We start from the raw sequence: 17,211 nt of genomic DNA, 5'->3' as shown, positions 1-17,211 counted from the left end.
GGACCAGAGTGGGGGCAGGAGCTGCAGAGTGCAGAGCTGGACTGGATTCTGATTCCACCCAAGGCACATGTTCAGCTCAGTGCTTTGCAGTTGTTTTCCAGGGTTCAGAGAGTTTTTTGTCTCGTTTCTCTTCCACTCTCACACCCCTGTGGCTACTCAGCCTGGTGAGGATGGGAAATAGTCACTGAACTGTGTTGCTCTCATAACCAGAGGGCCAGTCCAGCACTTTAATTAGAGCATCTCATTTTCTTAATTATGGAAGAAACTCAGAAGCTGTAGTAATATGGGAAAATTTCAATTAATTTTTTTTTTTAACTTGAACTCTTATTATTTTTCTGTGTTGAAATAGAATGGTTAAAATTGAGGTTGAGGTTAATGGTCTGGTTATTCATGTGTCATACTGTCTACAGGAACAAATGTATTTCAATCTCTCCACCTTCTTTTCCTTGAAAATTTTGTCATTTTATCTTTCAGCTTTTTGTTGTTGCTCCACTTAATGTTTTCTTTGACCCACCTGGTTTTATAAAAGGGAGCTTTTTAGTCTGGTAAAAACCGTGTGACCTTTTAAACACTGTATTGCAGGGCAGAAGTATCTGTATTTAAACATGAAAGAATGAAATGTTCTAGTATTTCAAGAAGTTGTAGCTTTGCAAAATATAAATAAACACTCCTTTTTTTACCTTCTGTGGAGGACTTTAGAGGTGGATTTATGTTTTCATATGCCACCAAATGGAATTGAGTGCTATGAGCCATCTAATTTCCCTTCTGACATTGCATCATTTGCATGAAGATTCTCTGATTTTTAAGTGGAAATTGTTGAAATTATTGTGAAATCCCTCATTTTTTCTGGAGCTTCTAGATCCACAATTGCAGGAACTTTTATCCTGTAGTGTTTTCAGCAGCAGTGGGTGCAATCCCATAAGGAATGAATGTACCATGAAAGGAAGTTTCAAGAAAAAAAAAAATTATTTTTGGATGTTGCCTCATTCTGAGGTTGCCTTTATTGCAGTTTTTATTGAAGTCTGTCATTATGGGGCCTGAGTCACCTTTCCTAAGCAGAGACCAGTATTTGTATGACAGCCAGAGAAAGAAGAATTCCAGTAAAATGAGAAAAAAACCCTTCTCAATTCACTGATCCTTTACAGTACAAACTATTTGGTTACATGGAACTTTAGGCTGCACAAACTGTTTAGCAGCTGGGTTTCTCTTTCTTTTGGATTCACCTGCACCAAGCTTGAGACCCCTGTCAAAATGAGATAATGTTGATTTTTCCACCTCCGTCCCTGCACTTCATTTTTAAATAGCACTGCTCATTCAGCAGCATCAGCTGCATCTATTTCATGACCCATTAGAGAAGTTCACTGGGACATACACAAATAATCAGAGATGGACTTGGGGTGGGACTTCATGATCCTCTTGTTTCCCCTCCAGGACACTTTCAGGTTGCTCCAAGCCCCATCCATCCTGCCCTTGGGGAGTCCACACTCTCCCTGGGCACCAGCAAATTTGTATTTATGAGTAACAATTCTATTGAACCATATTAATTTGGCAGAGAAATAAAACATCTTCAGATGGAACTGAATACTGATCTAGTCACTGTTTTGTGTTGCAGGGTGTCCCAGAGGATTTGTTGTTTTTTTATGAGCATCTCCAGAAGGGTGGTGGAGTCTTTCGAGTGAACCATTGCCTCCTGCTCTACCGGTACCACCCCCAGGCTGCCACTCACTCTGTCCTAGAGTAAGCTGTGCCTTCCAGGAGAATTTCAAAGTTGGTTTTGTCTTGGATCATCAGCAGCAAAGATGGTGAAACTGCATTGGGGTTTTTAATTAGGATTTTTAATATGTAAAAATTTCATTCTCAAAAATTTCCTTTTTTGCCGTATGAACCATAATGTAAAAAAAATTTTTGAAATATTACAGCCTCATTTCAAAATCAACAGTAAACAGAAACTTGTAAAACTAACAAAAACCATCTTTTGAAAAACAAAAAAAAAAAGAACCAGACCAAAACCAAACCTTTAATCTGATAATGTGCTGCCTTTACATAGATTATTTTCCTATTTTAAAGGGTCTAAACCACCTAAATCAGATAATGAGGTTTGAAAAATCCCTGAGGTTGTTTAGGAGTAATTATCTCAGGTGCTTCCTTATAAGCTGCTTTTGTTGCCTGCTGCCTTTCCTGGGCTGCTCAGCCCCTAAAGGAGGTGTTAAATTGCTGATTCCTCAACATGCTGCAAGCTGAGCCAAAGCTATTCCCTTCTCTTATGCATTGACATTAATAAAAAATTACATGGGTTGTACCGTCCTTTAGGAATCCAATGCCAGAATCACAGTGGTAATTAAGTAAACTGTTTCCTTACTGATTAATGATATAGGTACACTTTTCAGTCAGTCCTGTTTTTATGGCTTTGTAGAACTGACCAGTAAAAATGAACATTTTTGTTGTCCATCCCTGTATTGCTGCACATAGTGGAAAACAAATAAGTCCCATAAATAGCACACTCATGGTTAATGTCACTATAGACCTTCATAAATGTGAGTATCTGTATAAAATCATTTAACTGTGGAAAGGTCATTCAAGCAAATAGTACATGTGATTTTGATTTTGCAAACAAGCATGAGATGAATTATTTTCCCTTTTATTGATGTTGAAATGTAAAGATTTGGTTTTTTTCCTCTTTTACTGTGTGATCCTTTTGGCAGTTAGTGACCAACTTTTCAGCCACGCATTATGGGATGCTAAAAACCCTTGGAAGCCTTTTGCTTCTATCTGTGGGAAAGCATCTAATTCTTGGAAATTAATTTGTTTTGAATTTACTGCAAGCTGTTGCTTATTCAGATCTCCAAGGCTGTGTGGCACAAGCACCCTGAATTACAGCATCCTGGGGGAATGTGGAAATGCTCTGAGCTCTTTCAGATGTGCAGGGTGCCTGTCCAAATTGGCGCCTTTCTTGTCTCATTCTAAGAAATCAGGAGAGCTGCTCTTCCTCTTGGCCTCCTGCTGGTACTACTGGGGATGATATTTGGTGTGGCTTTCCAAACATGAGGTTGTGCAACAGCTCCTTGTCCTGGCTCATTCCCTTGTTTGTTGCCCAAGTTCTGAAGGGTTGCCCAGTGTTTGTGTCTGGAGACCGAAGTGCACGTTGAGCAAAAAGACATTAATGGACTCATCACAAAGGTTTCAGTTGATAATCTCAACTGGGTCTTGCCTAATTTGCCTCTTGGTCATTCCACCATGTTTAATGCATGTTCTGGCTTTTCTAGAAGCCTTTTTCTTGATATGGTGTGTTTTGTTGAGCAGTTTTCTATGATGTTTTGCTTTTTGTCATTAGCCCGGGTCATCTTTAAATTTTTAGTTAGCCTAGACCTGGATTTGGAAGTAGTACCTCACCAGTCAAATTAATATCTTGTCTGAGATCAAAATGATGTTTGTAGGAAAGTTGATTTTTTTTTTTTTTAACACTCTGTGCCTGGTTTCAGTCTTAAAAACCACAGCAGGACATTTTTATACAAAGGTGCATCATTCATTCTTTCCAGCAAAGACAGCAGTCCCTCGTAGCCTGTGATGGTTTCAGTTTCTGTGGGTGTCTTTCAGAACCTTCCAGGGGGAAAGAAGCCTCACTGCATTTTCTAACTTCCTAAAATATGTGTAAAACTGCTTGGCAAGTGACATTTGGTTCTTTTATTTTTTTATTTAGTATGTATAATTGTAAACACTCATGTGCTTGAAGTCATTTCCTATGATTAGTATCCTTCTGGAACACATATCTGGAGTTGAGAATATCTGTGAACAGGAAACAAAATCTTATTTGCATTCTCCCTTACCCTGGAGGCATCAGTCTGCATTATTAAATGTTTTGGGTGTGTGACAGAATCTGCATGAAGTTCAGTGTCTGTATTTAGATTTCATTGGGTGCATGCAGAAATATGAATGTTCTCATTGTCGTTTCATCCAAAGGCTGTGATGGATACCTGCTGGATTTTGAGAAACTTCTCTCAGCTAGGAATTCACAACACAAAATCCCACTTTTCATATCTCTTGGATCTAAATCACTTTATTTGGTGTTGTACCCTAGGGTTGTGTGTACTCAGTGCTGCACAGCCACATTAAATTGATGTGAGACCATAGCAGAGCTGGCTTTAGAGTAAGGAATACTGAAGTAAGAAAGTCTAATGTATAATAAAAACATGTTAAAATTCCTAGATTATTATCTTGCCAAAGGGGAGAGAAAGGAACTGTATATACAACAATACCTCACTGTGAGATGAAAGTGAGCTTGGAGTGAGGTGAGCAATAAAAAATTGCACTTGTCTTTAGGTAGTGCAGCTCATGAAGACAGGTGGTTGGGGCATGCAGCTAATCCTTGGAGCAGTTTTTATTCAAGACAAATTTAATACATATGGAAAAGAAGGTTTGTACCTTCTGTCTAAGATCTGAGCAGTTCCCTTTTACACAGAAAAGGTGAAGTGCACCTTCAGTAATTTCATTTCCCTGTGCTCAGAATGAGCATGATACTGCTCTGCAGAAATAAGCAGAATTACATAATCTATTGAAAACATCTGGTTTCAGGCACTGGAAGCTTCCAGTGTCATCTGAGCAAAGAGGAACAGGCATTAGTGTGAAACACACATTTGGCTGTTTCAGAGGTGCTCTGAGGCCAGGTCTTGGGTCTGTGGTGAGCACAGGAATGCCTCCTTCATTTCCTGCACAAACACACACAGCCAAAAATAGGCAGGAGAGAGGAATAACATACTCCTGTAGAGCTGAAATTAAGATGAGGTCAACTGCATTTTTATCTTCTATGCTTGCATTTGGCACTTCAATTAAACATGGAAACTAATGACCTCATTAGATTCTTGAAAAGTAAATGCCATTAACATTGATAGTCTCTGTCTCTCTTAATAAGCCTTTCATGAAAAATAGGCCACAATGCAAACCATGCCTCAGCTAATGACCCGTGACCTGAAGATGAACTCAGACATTAATAGAACCTATTAACAGTGTAAATGTAATAACTCAGTGGGACGATATAGTCCAGCAATTAATAAGTTCACATGAAGTTCAACAGAACAACAACGGCAAAAAAAATCAGTTTATTCACCAGTATGGCCAAGGTTCAAACAGGATTTATTTCTGAATTTCCTGTGGATGGTAAGGGCCTTGAGTTCTGCATGCAACACTGTAAGGGGTCTGCTTTTTCAGCTCTGTGATGATGAAGTTCTCTGGTTTATCGATCAGGTGAGGTGCACCTCTCATGCAGAACTCTCCTACCCTGCCATCAATAAAAAGGCCCTGGAAGAGGAGGCTCACTCAGGCAGCTCCTCTTCCTGCCTGGTGTCACCTGAGCACCGTGCAGGGCCAGCCCAGGGAGAAAGGTCAGATTTATGGATCTATAGTGTTTCTGTGGATGGCAATCCATGCCTAAAATTCCAGTACTGTTCAGGATATTGGACTTGTATTTCTGCATTGCTCAAGTACTTGTACATCTGTCTTTGCTCTGTGGATTCACTTATGTGGCCTCACTGGGGGAAGGAGGGGAAAGGCAGTGCAGCAATATGGCGAGGTTTGACTGAGCTCAGACATTAAATCATGTTGCTTTTATTGTCACATTATCTTTCATTTCAAAATAGGAGTAGAGCAGATGTTTCTTGACTCCTGTATTCAGTCAGTAGGTCACCACACATTTTTAACAGAGCTCCATTGTTGCATTACTTGGGTGGATGGGCTGGTAATAACTACTTGGGGCTGAGGAACACACGGTGTAGTCGTTCTCACCCTCTGCATGAATACCCTCGTTTCACTCCTGCAGGATCTTGGCTCCTCTTCTTCCTCCCAGGCTCCATAACTGATGAGCATTGAGGGGCCAGGGCGAGTGAGATCTTAGGAAAATCATCTAAGCCTCGAGAATGACATTTCAAGTGGAAATATTCCTAACATTTCTTTTACAAAGTTGTGACAAGAGCATGAAAGGAATGGGGGAAATAATATATTTCAAGATTTGGGGTCAAGAAAGAGCGTTAGGATATGGGAACAAATTTGTACATTGAGAGGAATTTTGTCCCACTGTCTGGCTGAGGAAAATCTTGTGAACTGAATACAGTCTTGGACATGGTACTAAAGGCTGCTGCAAATTGCTTACTCTAATCTTTTGTGAGATGGGTAGGAAAAGCTGTCTTGATTTGGAGTGATGCAGAGTAATAATACCTCCTAGGTTTTGCTGGTGGCTGTGAATATGTAATAATGCATAATCTGAAAATAGCTGTGAGAATCATCTCTGAGTAGTGGTTTGTACAACCTCTGGATCGTTTCAGGCATTTTCTTTAATTACCCTTTGCACGTTGCTGCAGCTCCTGTCTGCTGCACCTGCACTGGCTGGTGAAGGCTGGGAAAATGGCATTCCCTTATCCCTCGAGGCAGGAATCCCAGTTATCTCCTCTGGAAACATCAAAAAAATAAAAAAAAAGTGAAGTGGCAACTTAGGTGAACCGGAAACCTGAAGGGAATAACCGAAACTCTCTCCTTTGACACCTGGGAGCTCCCCTCTGCCTCAGCCTGTGGGATTGTTTGTGCAGAGTGAGTTCTCACAAAGATGAAGCCTGTGAGTGTCACTCTAAAGTCTCCCCTCAGTTCTCTGTTTATCTGGTATCTCAGCTTGCGCTGTTAAAAGTATTTCAGGGTTAACTCAAGACTTCAAAGTGTTTGGTAGAAGTTAATTTTTTCATTGAAAACACACAGAATATGGAGGTGTGAGTATCACTGTGATATTTTCTGAAAAATCCCTTTGCCAGGATTTTTCTCCTCAGAAGCCTCAGAAAAGAAATGTAACCAATAATTATCTGATTGCTTGGGAATGTGGTTTGGAGGTTGCTCACCAACAGGTGCATCTTTGATTGGTTCCATGTAAATTGTTTTTAATTAATGACCAATCCCAGCCAGCTGTGTCAGGACTCTGGTCAGTCACAGGTTTTTATTATCATTCTTGTTCTAGCCTTCTGATGTCTCCTTTCTCTTTCTTTAGTATAGTTTTAGTATATAATTTTCTTTTCATATAATATAATAAATCAGCCTTCTGAGAACTTGGAGTCAATTCTCATCTCTCACCTCATCCTGGGGACCCTCACAACACCACAACAATGTGAGCTTCAAATGCTTTTCTGTGGGCATTGTCATAAGAATGCCTCATAGTGATGCCAGCAAAACATCTCAACTGCTGGCTATGTTGGTTTTGTTTTAACAACCCACAGTACATATTTAAGAAAGATTTTTATTGTTAAATGAAGCTGTCTGACAATATTCTTGTGGTTGAACGACAGCCCAATTAATTTGGAGTTTAATACCTTTCATACCCTTTTATTTCAGAGTGCAGTTCTCTTACAAGCTTTCCCCACTTGCTTTTCCAGGATAACATCGATAGGTGAGATGAGTCAGTAAATCTGCTTCAGTCTGAAATCTTCATGGGTGATTAACAACTCTGAGGTTTGGTCTGATTGAATTTTACCTCAGTAGGGCACTGAGGCTCTCATGGCCTAGACAGCAACCACAACTGTCTGGAAGAACCAACACTGCTGTGCTGGGAACTCCATCTCCATGAAAATAAAACCATCTTTTATAAGCCTGGAGGTAGATTGCAGTGTTTGCCTGCACCTAGAAATTAGTTACAAGTTCTTTTCATGCCTTGTAAGGCTGCCTGGTTTTATACTTTAGTTTCCTTAATGTTGTAAACTCACGTGGAAAAGAAACTTGCCAGTGCCACTCAAGCCAACAGAACAGATTTTGAAGTTCCTTTGGAATGCAATATGGTGTTGTCCTTCTGAAGTCACATTTCAAAGGAAAATCACTTTTAAAAGCTTTCCATTTATGTGCAAAGAAATAATCTTCCTTTTTAGAAGGAGGCAGAAATTCTAAAATGTCTAGTAAAGTGATCCTGGAAAAATACTTGACCTTCATATTTTGTTCCTTAAACTTTCCTTTGGGACTGCAGTATGCTCTCATGAACATGGAAAAAGGCAAGTGTCAAAGGATGCCAGCAGCAGTTAAAGCTTTGCAGCAGGAATGCATCTTGTGGTTGCATTAGAAGAGATTTTTGATCAAATCCAAAATTTTCTTTTTCCCCATTAGCTGAAATGCTGGTGCAGAGCCATCATCCTTGGAACTGTGAGGAAATTTTATTTGTGCACGAGGTCCTTTCCAAGTTATCAGAGCAGGATCAGTGATGAAGTGCTGAGCAGGATCTGGCTCTGCTGAAGTGAAGTGGGGTCACTGGGGTCCTGTGAGGGTTTTGTGGTCTTCAGAACATAACTGGGGCTGTGAAGGAATGATGCAAATAAGAAAATGGAAAACTTCACTTGAAGATTGCCTTAAATAAGGAGACACCACTAGGGGTTCATCAGAATTTCCTGGGGGAGAAAGTTACAGCTCAAGGTGCCTTGTTCAAGAGATGTATGTTAGGGAGATTCATTTGTCAAATTGAGGAAATCAATTTATTCTCTCTAGGAAACTGTTTAGTAAGTCTGAGGTGGGTTCCTAGTTAATGAATATTAAATGAATGCTGGAAATAAAGCAGATGTTTTTAACATCCATGATTTAATCCATGATAAATGTTGTAGTCTTAAATATTACATTATAGGGTAGAACACACACACTCCAAAAAAAGCTGTAGTTGTCCAAGTGGATTTGCCTGTTGGGATAAATGGACCATGAACAAACTGCTTTCCTTGACATTGTTTTCTCTTTCTGAGAACCTGTCTTGAACTTGTGGAAGATGTCAGCAACTCTTCAGTGTCTAATGCTGTAAACCTGACCAAATGTTTTTTGTCTGAGAACTTCCACAGAACTTCTTTTCTATGTTTCCCTCAGAAATTTCCAGTCTAATGTTCTGCTGTGATTTTAATTTTTTTTTAATTATATGAATCCCTTTGGTCAGGCTTACCTGTAGGTGACTGTGTTTATATGCATATGTCAAACATTTTAGGGGTCAAAATCTGCCCTTTTTCCAACTCTCCAGGGGAACCATCTGGAATCACCGAGTCAGGTTCCTTGAGGACAGAGTCCTGAGCTCCTGGACATCATTCACCATTTGGAATGCTGGCAAGCAAGGCAAGAAGCTCTACAGAAGCTTGTCACCAGCTAATCAGAAAAAGGTGAGCTGCAAAGTGACATTTGTACAAACCCACTTCTTCATATGCCCCTGTGATGCTGCTAATCTAACCCAGCAAAATTCTCAGAAGATATTTTGTCCCCCAAAGTACCAGTTGATAAATAATATAAATTAGGGCCATTCTCATTATTCTGTGGGATGCATGTCTTCTTTTAAAGTGCCATGATATTTTATTTAAAGCTTATGGTGGGCATGGAGAGCAAGAAATGCACCATGCTGCTGCTAAGCACAGTAGTAGGTGAGACATGGCTGTAGTAGGCAGGTACTCAGGGTGAGTAGAGCAACTCTTTATTTGGGTTGTAGGGAGCTGAAGTGCCTTGTCCAGGGTCATCCATACCTGTGTAATATTTACCCAGTTCCAAAGGGGATACTGGACACGTCCCTGGTCACTGAGAGTGCCTTTGGAAAGGGATTGATTGCCAAAAAAAAGGGTTTGGTGTGGGCTGAAAGGGTGAGCAGAAACTGCTGAACATGGCTGTCCCATTCACAGTCAGCTGAAAATGCTGGGATTTGGCAGTGGCAGATATTTCTCAGGATATATTTGTCCAAGAGTCTAAATACCTTATTTTTATAGCATTTTCTTGTGTGCAATAACTTTGTGTTAGATAAAGGCTTTAGGGCTAATGTCAAATGGCTGTTTCTTATAAAGAACCACAGAACATTCATTTTATTGCTGCATGTGTTTTTCTTTTCTTAAGAATATGGATAGGAAGACAAAATGACAAATACATATAAAAACCTGATTAATGTTGTGGCCCTCAGACCACACACATATAAAAAAAAATAGAAGACATTTGTATACACACAGTTAGAATTACTGAATAGGCATGGGAGACTCTCAGATAGTAAATGCACAAAGCAAAAACTGAACTGAATTTCCTGCTTCATATTCCAGTGCCATCCCTCAGTCATTGCCATCACGTGGCAGTGGGTGAGCTGGATGAAAAGATATTAAATGAATCAGTTGCTTCATTCAGAGAGGACAGACCTGTCCATTAAATATGATTTTTTATTGATTGATTTATTATGACAGTTATATTCGGCATATTATTTCATTATTATATATAATAATCATAATGGCAATTATATTTTATTTATATATAAAAATCTATAAAAGTATAAAGCCAACTTAAATTAAGTTTAGACAGAATATAGCTGTCTAAATTCAATGTTAGTTGGTTTTATATTTTAAGTCAGTTTAGGCTCCTGAGATTTCACCTATGCTTTGTTTGTCTGCATATTTTTATTGAGATGCAGAATTTCATCAGATGTCCTGACTGACTGTGGAGTCACTGCAGGGTTGTTTTCCCAATTGGCACCAAGAACCTGCAGAAAATTTGGGACACAAACTCCTAGGATAAATAAAAACACTCCAAAAAAACCCTACTACACACAGCTTGTATTATTTTATAATTTTGAAACAAACCTGGACACTACTAAATCCTCAGGGAGAGAATGAAATAATTTGAACTGTCAGGCTTAGGGTGTGTAGGAAAACATCTTTTTCAAGAAGAAAAGGATGTTTCTAGTATTTTTAGAACCTGGTAAACAAAGCAATTGCATTTCTTCTGCTGACAGGGTCTTTGTGGGATGTTGAAAAGTCCAGCTCTGCCCTGTGCCAAAGAGCTTTGTTTCTTAGAAAACAAAATTCAGGCAATTCCAGGAAGCAGCAGTCTGTCTATGTTCATACTCACTAACAAATTATTACTTTAGTTTGTTTGGGAAACAGTGTGAATGTGAGCTGTGGTTATGTTAAAAGAGAAAAGGACACCTCAGCAATTCTCCCTTTTCCCTCAGCCATCTGTATGCTGAATATTAAAATGATGCTTTGTCTCCAAAGGAGTCAGGCAAAAATCCAAGGTTCAGTATTTTTGCTAAACAGCAACACAGGAAAAAAAAATTATTCCACTAGTAGGTTTTTTTATGAATTAATTACCATGATCTCAGTATTCTTAGGGAAATTCTGCTTCCTGGCTGTCCCCTTCTTGATTCACACTGCTGACAGTGGTTCAGTATTAGCATTTCTGCAAGAATGAAGTCAAACAGGCCTTTTTTTGTTTCAAACACATCCGTTGTGTCTATAATTTGCAGCTGAAGATGGAAACCAAATGTTTTTTGGGATGCTCCATGTGCCTGGAGGGTTTCTGAGCTGTCTTGTCTGCTCTTTTATTCTCCATCAGACTTCAGCTAAAAGGAGAACTTAAGCATTAACATTTCGTGTCATTTCCGATGGCTGAAAATAGAGTTCCAGTGGCTCATGGAAAAGCAGGGGAAAGGACCAAATAAGCATCAGCTCATTAGTGGGCAGGAAACAGTGCTTGTACACAGCCAGGCCATGCCATTCCTCTGTGACAACCCTGTCTGCTGGTGGCAAAGAAAAAGTCTTTTGAAGGCTCATTGACCGTTTAAAATCATCCATTGGGTTCCCTCTGCCTTTTTCCTAGAGCAGCATCACCAAATCTTGTGTTGCAGCTCTGGTCCTTCAGCTCATCCCCACAGCCAAGAAATGTTCAAATTTGGCAGCATTTTAACCATTCTGAAAGTGTGAGGGGCACTCTCAGAGCCTGGAGTGGGGACATGGACAGCAAAGAAACATGAATAAAGGGGAGAATGTTGCACCCACCTCGACAGGGGAATGGCAATGTGAAAGCAAGTTAAAAGCCCCCAGAACAAGGAGAGAGATGAAATTGGAAAGTTTCAGTTAAATCCAAGTATAAAACACCCTAAAATGACATGGGGTAAATCAAGGCTTCGTTTTGGACTGTAGTGAATGCTTCTTGGCCAGGAAAACTCCCTGCTCTCTCCATGTGGGAGGAAGTGCTTTTTGCAAGCTCTGTTTTGTCAGCACAGAGCTGTGCACACCCAAAAGGTGCCTGGCATCACTGAGATTTCCTCTGCAGGGATGAGTCTCTGGCAGTGAGGTCCCACACCTATGAAGGCAGGTGTGTGTTGTACATAACAAGGGAAATGTTTTGTGTCCAGTGTTTAGCAGCTGATTTTGCATATTGGATTCTGGTGTTCAAATTCTCCAGTGTGTCTGTTGTGGATATGTACAAAAATGGGAAGTTGCTGCTGTTTTTAATGATGTCTAAATGGAATAATGAAATGCTTTCTTGGGATTTAAAGACACCCACAGCTTCTGTCCTGGCTGTAGTGCTAAAGAGGTGAAATCAAAGCAGCTCCTGGTACAGAAAATCACTCAGATTGTGACTGGTGCTCGCTGGTTCCATGGCATGGCAGAAGCTTTCATGCCCCTGTGTCTCTTGTCCTGTTTTTTCATTAGCTGTATCTATTTGAACTTGCACTGTAATGCTTTCATTTGCTTTGTTTTGACATGAATGACCAAAATTGATTTTGCTTTCGTAGAGATGTACATTAACATGCTCCTGAGGCTTTCTACAAGTTTCAATGAAAGAATTATAAATAGAAGAATTAGCAGGGTTCACTAGAAGTTTAAAACAGATGTGGGATTCCAAGAGATGCAGCAGGGAAGATCTGCTCAGTAGGATTTTGCAGGTTGTCTCTTTGGAGGTGACTGTGAGGAGGAAGAAGTCCCAGTGTGCAGGTGACCATTTATTGAAAGGGTTTTCCAGTTTTCTGTCAGGTTCTACTCAGTTATTCACTCTGCCATGTGGAACTTGCCTCTCATGTCCTTCCAGACCTGAGAATGTGCTGATTTCAGGTTGTTGCTTTCTGTAAATGGCTGTTACAGACCCAAACCAGGTGAAAACAAGATGGGGGAGTCAAATCCTGTGGAGATCATTCACCATAAAAGGCCATCATTAAGCTGATGAAACCTTTCTGGTTTTCCATGATGAAATCTGAGTGGAATGGGAAGTGTGAGCAAACACTGTCTGCAGTACCCAACCAGTCCCACAGGACACAAACAATTAAATTGTTGTGCAATCCCAGCAGAGCCCCAGGTAGTCCCAGCTGCACCCCAAGGCACCCTCTGTCCCTGCTGCTCCTTCTGTGCCTTCCCTGCTCTGCCCAATAATCTCCTTTCCCCAGGGAGCTCTGATAGCCCCAGCCTGGCCCTGCAGAGCCCCTGTGTTTATTAGGAAGAGGCAGCCAGAAAAGGACTTTTATCTTCCTCAAACGTGTCTTCCCCTAGCAGAGGTTGTTTCTGAGTTAATATCTTATCTTTTGAGCAATGTAAACTTTCCCCTAGGAGGGAGAAGGCAATTTCTCCTTTTCCCCTTGCACCACTGTTAGTAGAAGTTGCAATCCATTTTTATAAAAATGACTTAACAGTAGTTTCTTAGCTTGCATCTAGCAGAGACTCAGCTGTCTACTCCAGTTCTTTGGAAATTTTGTAACTGTGCAAATTTTTATACAAGTGATGTTCCAAACAAGAGCATGTAATAATTCATATATTTTAGTAATACTGAAGTGTGATCTGAGGACTCAGTGGTATCAAACTGTCAGAGGTATTGCCAAACAGTAATCTTGCTAAAAGGAGAGGGGGGGAAAAAAAGCAAATTGAGACTCCTTTATGGCTTTGTAATTCATGGTTTCTCACAGGGAGACAGGAGTTCATGTGTGGATAGATGTTCTTCATAAAAGCTACAAGAAAGAAGGCCATTAATGCAGGAAAATAAATAGGTGTCTCTGGGTTTATCCTGATAGTGTATAAAGTAAATAACTCCCATAAGCCTGATGTCCTGACTTCTCCTTATGGGATAAACAACTCTGCCTAAGTCCTGTATTTAGACTCCAAACACAGCTTTGCTTTAATTGGAAAATAAATAGTGTGTGTCAGAAAAATAGTTGCCTTACGTTTTGGCCACCCACATGGTGTGCAGGCTGCAGAAAAATCACCCATTCAAGTCTGACCTGTTTTACACTGCTGTAAATACCAGCTCTGAGCTGCCTGAGCCCATGGGGAATTATACAGGGAAATACCTCAGTGATAACAAAAAGGGTTTGGGCTCTTTCCATCCAAAAGGGAAATCTGTCACAGGCTCACCTGTGTTCTTTTTTTCACTGAGGGGTTTGTGTGGGGGTGTTCTGGGGGCTGGGGAAGGGCAGAGTTTTTTCTACAGCCAGAAACTGGAGTGATGGAGTGAGAGGGAGAGTTGGAATTAACGGCAACTCAGTGGTACAAGAAGTGTTTTTGCAGAGAGGATGTTTCCAAGGGGATGTAATGACAGAACAAGGAGAAATGGTTTTAAACTGACAGAGATTGAGATTAGATATTGGGAAGAAATTGATTCATGCTGAGAAGTCCAGGCACCACTCAGGGGTTTCTGTTAACTGGGTTAGAACACACTGAGGGTCAACACTGAGACTTTCCAGCACAGATCTTGCAGCTGAATTCTCAGTTACTGACAGAGAACTGTAAACTGAATTTCACTTTACCTCATAAGTTTTGGTGGTTTATTTTGGTTTTTATTATCTACAAGAGCACAAGCAGCTCCAAAAATAGCTTTTTTATTGGACAGTAAATCAACATATTGGACTTTGTTCCTAGAACTTTGTTGGGTTGACATTGAAGGCATATCTTGCTAAATATTGTTTATTATGATCACAGCATTCAGGACAGTAAAACACAAGTGGCAGAACTGAGATTTGCTGAATATTGGAGAATTTTAAAGGTGGTTAGCACAGAATGAAGAGAATACATGCAAGGAACTTCTCTTCCCACAGTGACTTCTGCTGGCTCCCTCCATGTACACACATATTTATGTATCTGTGTGTGTACACATCCACACCATCTGATCTTCCAGCTACCCCAAAGCACTGCAGTGGGCATGGAAATAGGGCCAGGGATGTAAAGTGGATTAATCTGTGAAGGAGCTGCTTGTGTGTGTCAATCTAAGCCAGCTGCAGCAGCCACAAACACCTTGTACAATCTCCAGCACCTTCCTGAATTCCCTCCTTCCCTTCTATTCCCATTCCAGTGCTGACACAGGGTTCAGGGAATCCCAAAGCAAATTCTGGGTGTGCCCCTGATGTGATTCCTCACTCACACAGCCCCACAGTGGAAATTCCATATTTCTGGGCTTCCTTTGGTGCCTATTTTGTCTTCTCCAGCTCCCCCTGTGTCCCACTAAGGGGTTCCAAGGACTGTCCCTGCCCACCCCTCCAGTTTATCCCCTCATTTCCCCCTGGTGCTTTGCAGCCTTATTTGCAGTCCCTTGATACTTTTGTTTGCATTCCCTTGCCACTGATGTTTAATGAAAGAAGTGATATTAGAAAAACCCTCTACACAAACAGAATGAGGTCACTTTAGGTAAAAGAAAACCAGCTTAAATCACAGGAAGAAAATGTGTGAGAGAGATTTTAGACATGGAAAGCCAGCCAGCCTTTTCAGCCTTCTCTAACTTAATAAATTAATAAACAGCTGTTTGGCTTTTCAGATTTTCTCAGCAGTAAGTGTTGTTAATCAATTTTTAATGCAGCAATTAAAAAGATATGAAAGCTGCTATCCAGCTTTCACCAGAATAATTGATTTCTGTATGACCTTAACTATCTCAACTGTTCTGCTTCAGCATAAGAGCTCCATGTAGATAATATGAATAGATCCAATGGAAATCAGAGGAAAACATAGCCATGTTTATTTTAAAAACTCTTCCAAAATGTCCCTGGCAACCTAGTGGCTCTCAAAAATAAGGCCACTGTGTATTTTAGATGGCAGGCATTTATTCTGCCTGCATATTTATGAGGAATGCAAAGAAAAACCCATCTGAAATATCTGGCACCTAGGGCTGCAGATACTGCTTTCATAACTCCAGTAAGAATAAGCAAAGTGAAGCAGTAATTATTTGTGTTTAAACATCAGATCTGCTGAGCTTTTCAGGTGAAAAATTCAAGTCCATAACAGTAGGAATTCCCAGATTTGGTGTGAGTGCCCTGGAATTGAGGCTGGTGCTGCAGAACACCCAGAGGAGTGGTCCTGAGGTGTCTGGGGGGTACAGGAAGAGAGAGGCTTTTATTGCATCTCATCCTGGAAGAGCCAAAATGAGGAAACTGGTCTCTGGGATGAGTTGACTCCCTGGGGATGGGGTTGGTGGTGTTCCCTTCTGCAGTCAGTGACTTAGATCAGAATGTGCTCATAGACACAGAATTTTCTCCACTCCTTGGATACACCCAGGTTTTAATCAGGATTTAATCAGGGTTTAAGCTCCAAAGGAGGCCCAGGCTGCTCTGCCCCACTCCTGTGTCCATCCCCATGCCTGCAGCTCTGCTCACAGCTGCATTACAGGTGAAACATTCTGCTTCTGTTTTCCAGGTCACTGCATTTTGTGATGTCGATGAAAAGAAAATAACAAAAGGATTCTACACCTATGAGGAGTCTGAGGTGAGTTATAAACACTCTTGCATTCTTTATTGTGATCTGGGGAATGTGATGAAGGAATTTGCACTGATCCTGAATGTTGTGTAGCAGCTCATTTTGGTAAAGAGGCCCTGACAGAAGATTGGAGGGCTGGGAATGGACACTGGAATGCAAACTGGAGCCAGGACTGTCAGCTTCACTCTCAGTGAAGTCAGTTTGGAAAGACAAAAATACTTATCCTGAAAGGATCCTGATGGGGTAAAACAGACTTCACTGACAGGTGTGTCTTCTAAATGGGAATAGAATTTGGTTTGTGGTGGATAAAAGGAAGGAACCCTCAAAATTAAAAGTTTTCCAACAAGTTATCTTGTGGATCAAATTAGCCTGAGTTTGCCAGGTCTTTGTATCTGATGGGAATGGGAGCTCCCCTCAGGAGGGAGAGATGCTCCTCTGTCTCTGTCCTTGTGCCTGTTCTGGTGCTGTCTGAGAGCACAGGAATGGATGCAGTTCACTAAAATGGCAAAAAATCAACCAAAATGTTATGGGACAAGACATTGAAGCTGCACACATTTCCATCAGATCAAAGAGGGAATTGTTTGGGAAAGGGCTGGAAGTAGAACTTGGAGGTGAGGAGGAAGCAGTGGAGCAGGGAGAGCTGCTCCTCTCAGCAGCAGAAAGCTCCAAATTCAGATTTGGTGTAACTTCACACAAAGCACTGAAACACAGGCAGAGAATGAGCAAGGTCTCTTCAGCATCACAGCTCAACACATTTTTT

The 17,211-nt window shown here is 40.8% G+C and overlaps 1 protein-coding gene across 1 annotated transcript in view; it reads left to right on the top strand.

The window, feature by feature from the left end:
- B3GNTL1 (UDP-GlcNAc:betaGal beta-1,3-N-acetylglucosaminyltransferase like 1) overlaps positions 1–17,211 on the top strand; it is a gene marked incomplete at its 5' end in the record, with an annotated part of 104,148 nt that overhangs the window by 81,383 nt on the left and 5,554 nt on the right. Inside the window, 3 exons of the mRNA XM_084218413.1 lie at positions 1,613–1,737; positions 9,005–9,140; positions 16,392–16,460. Coding sequence (XP_084074539.1) covers positions 1,613–1,737; positions 9,005–9,140; positions 16,392–16,460 — 330 coding nt within the window. The remainder of the gene's footprint in view (positions 1–1,612; positions 1,738–9,004; positions 9,141–16,391; positions 16,461–17,211) is intronic.

Source organism: Fringilla coelebs (assembly GCF_963513975.1).
Source record: "Fringilla coelebs genome assembly, chromosome: 19".
Classification (NCBI taxonomy): Eukaryota; Metazoa; Chordata; class Aves; order Passeriformes; family Fringillidae; genus Fringilla; species Fringilla coelebs.
The sequence above is the reverse complement of the archived record's forward strand: the minus strand, read 5'-3'. Positions and strand labels throughout refer to the sequence as shown.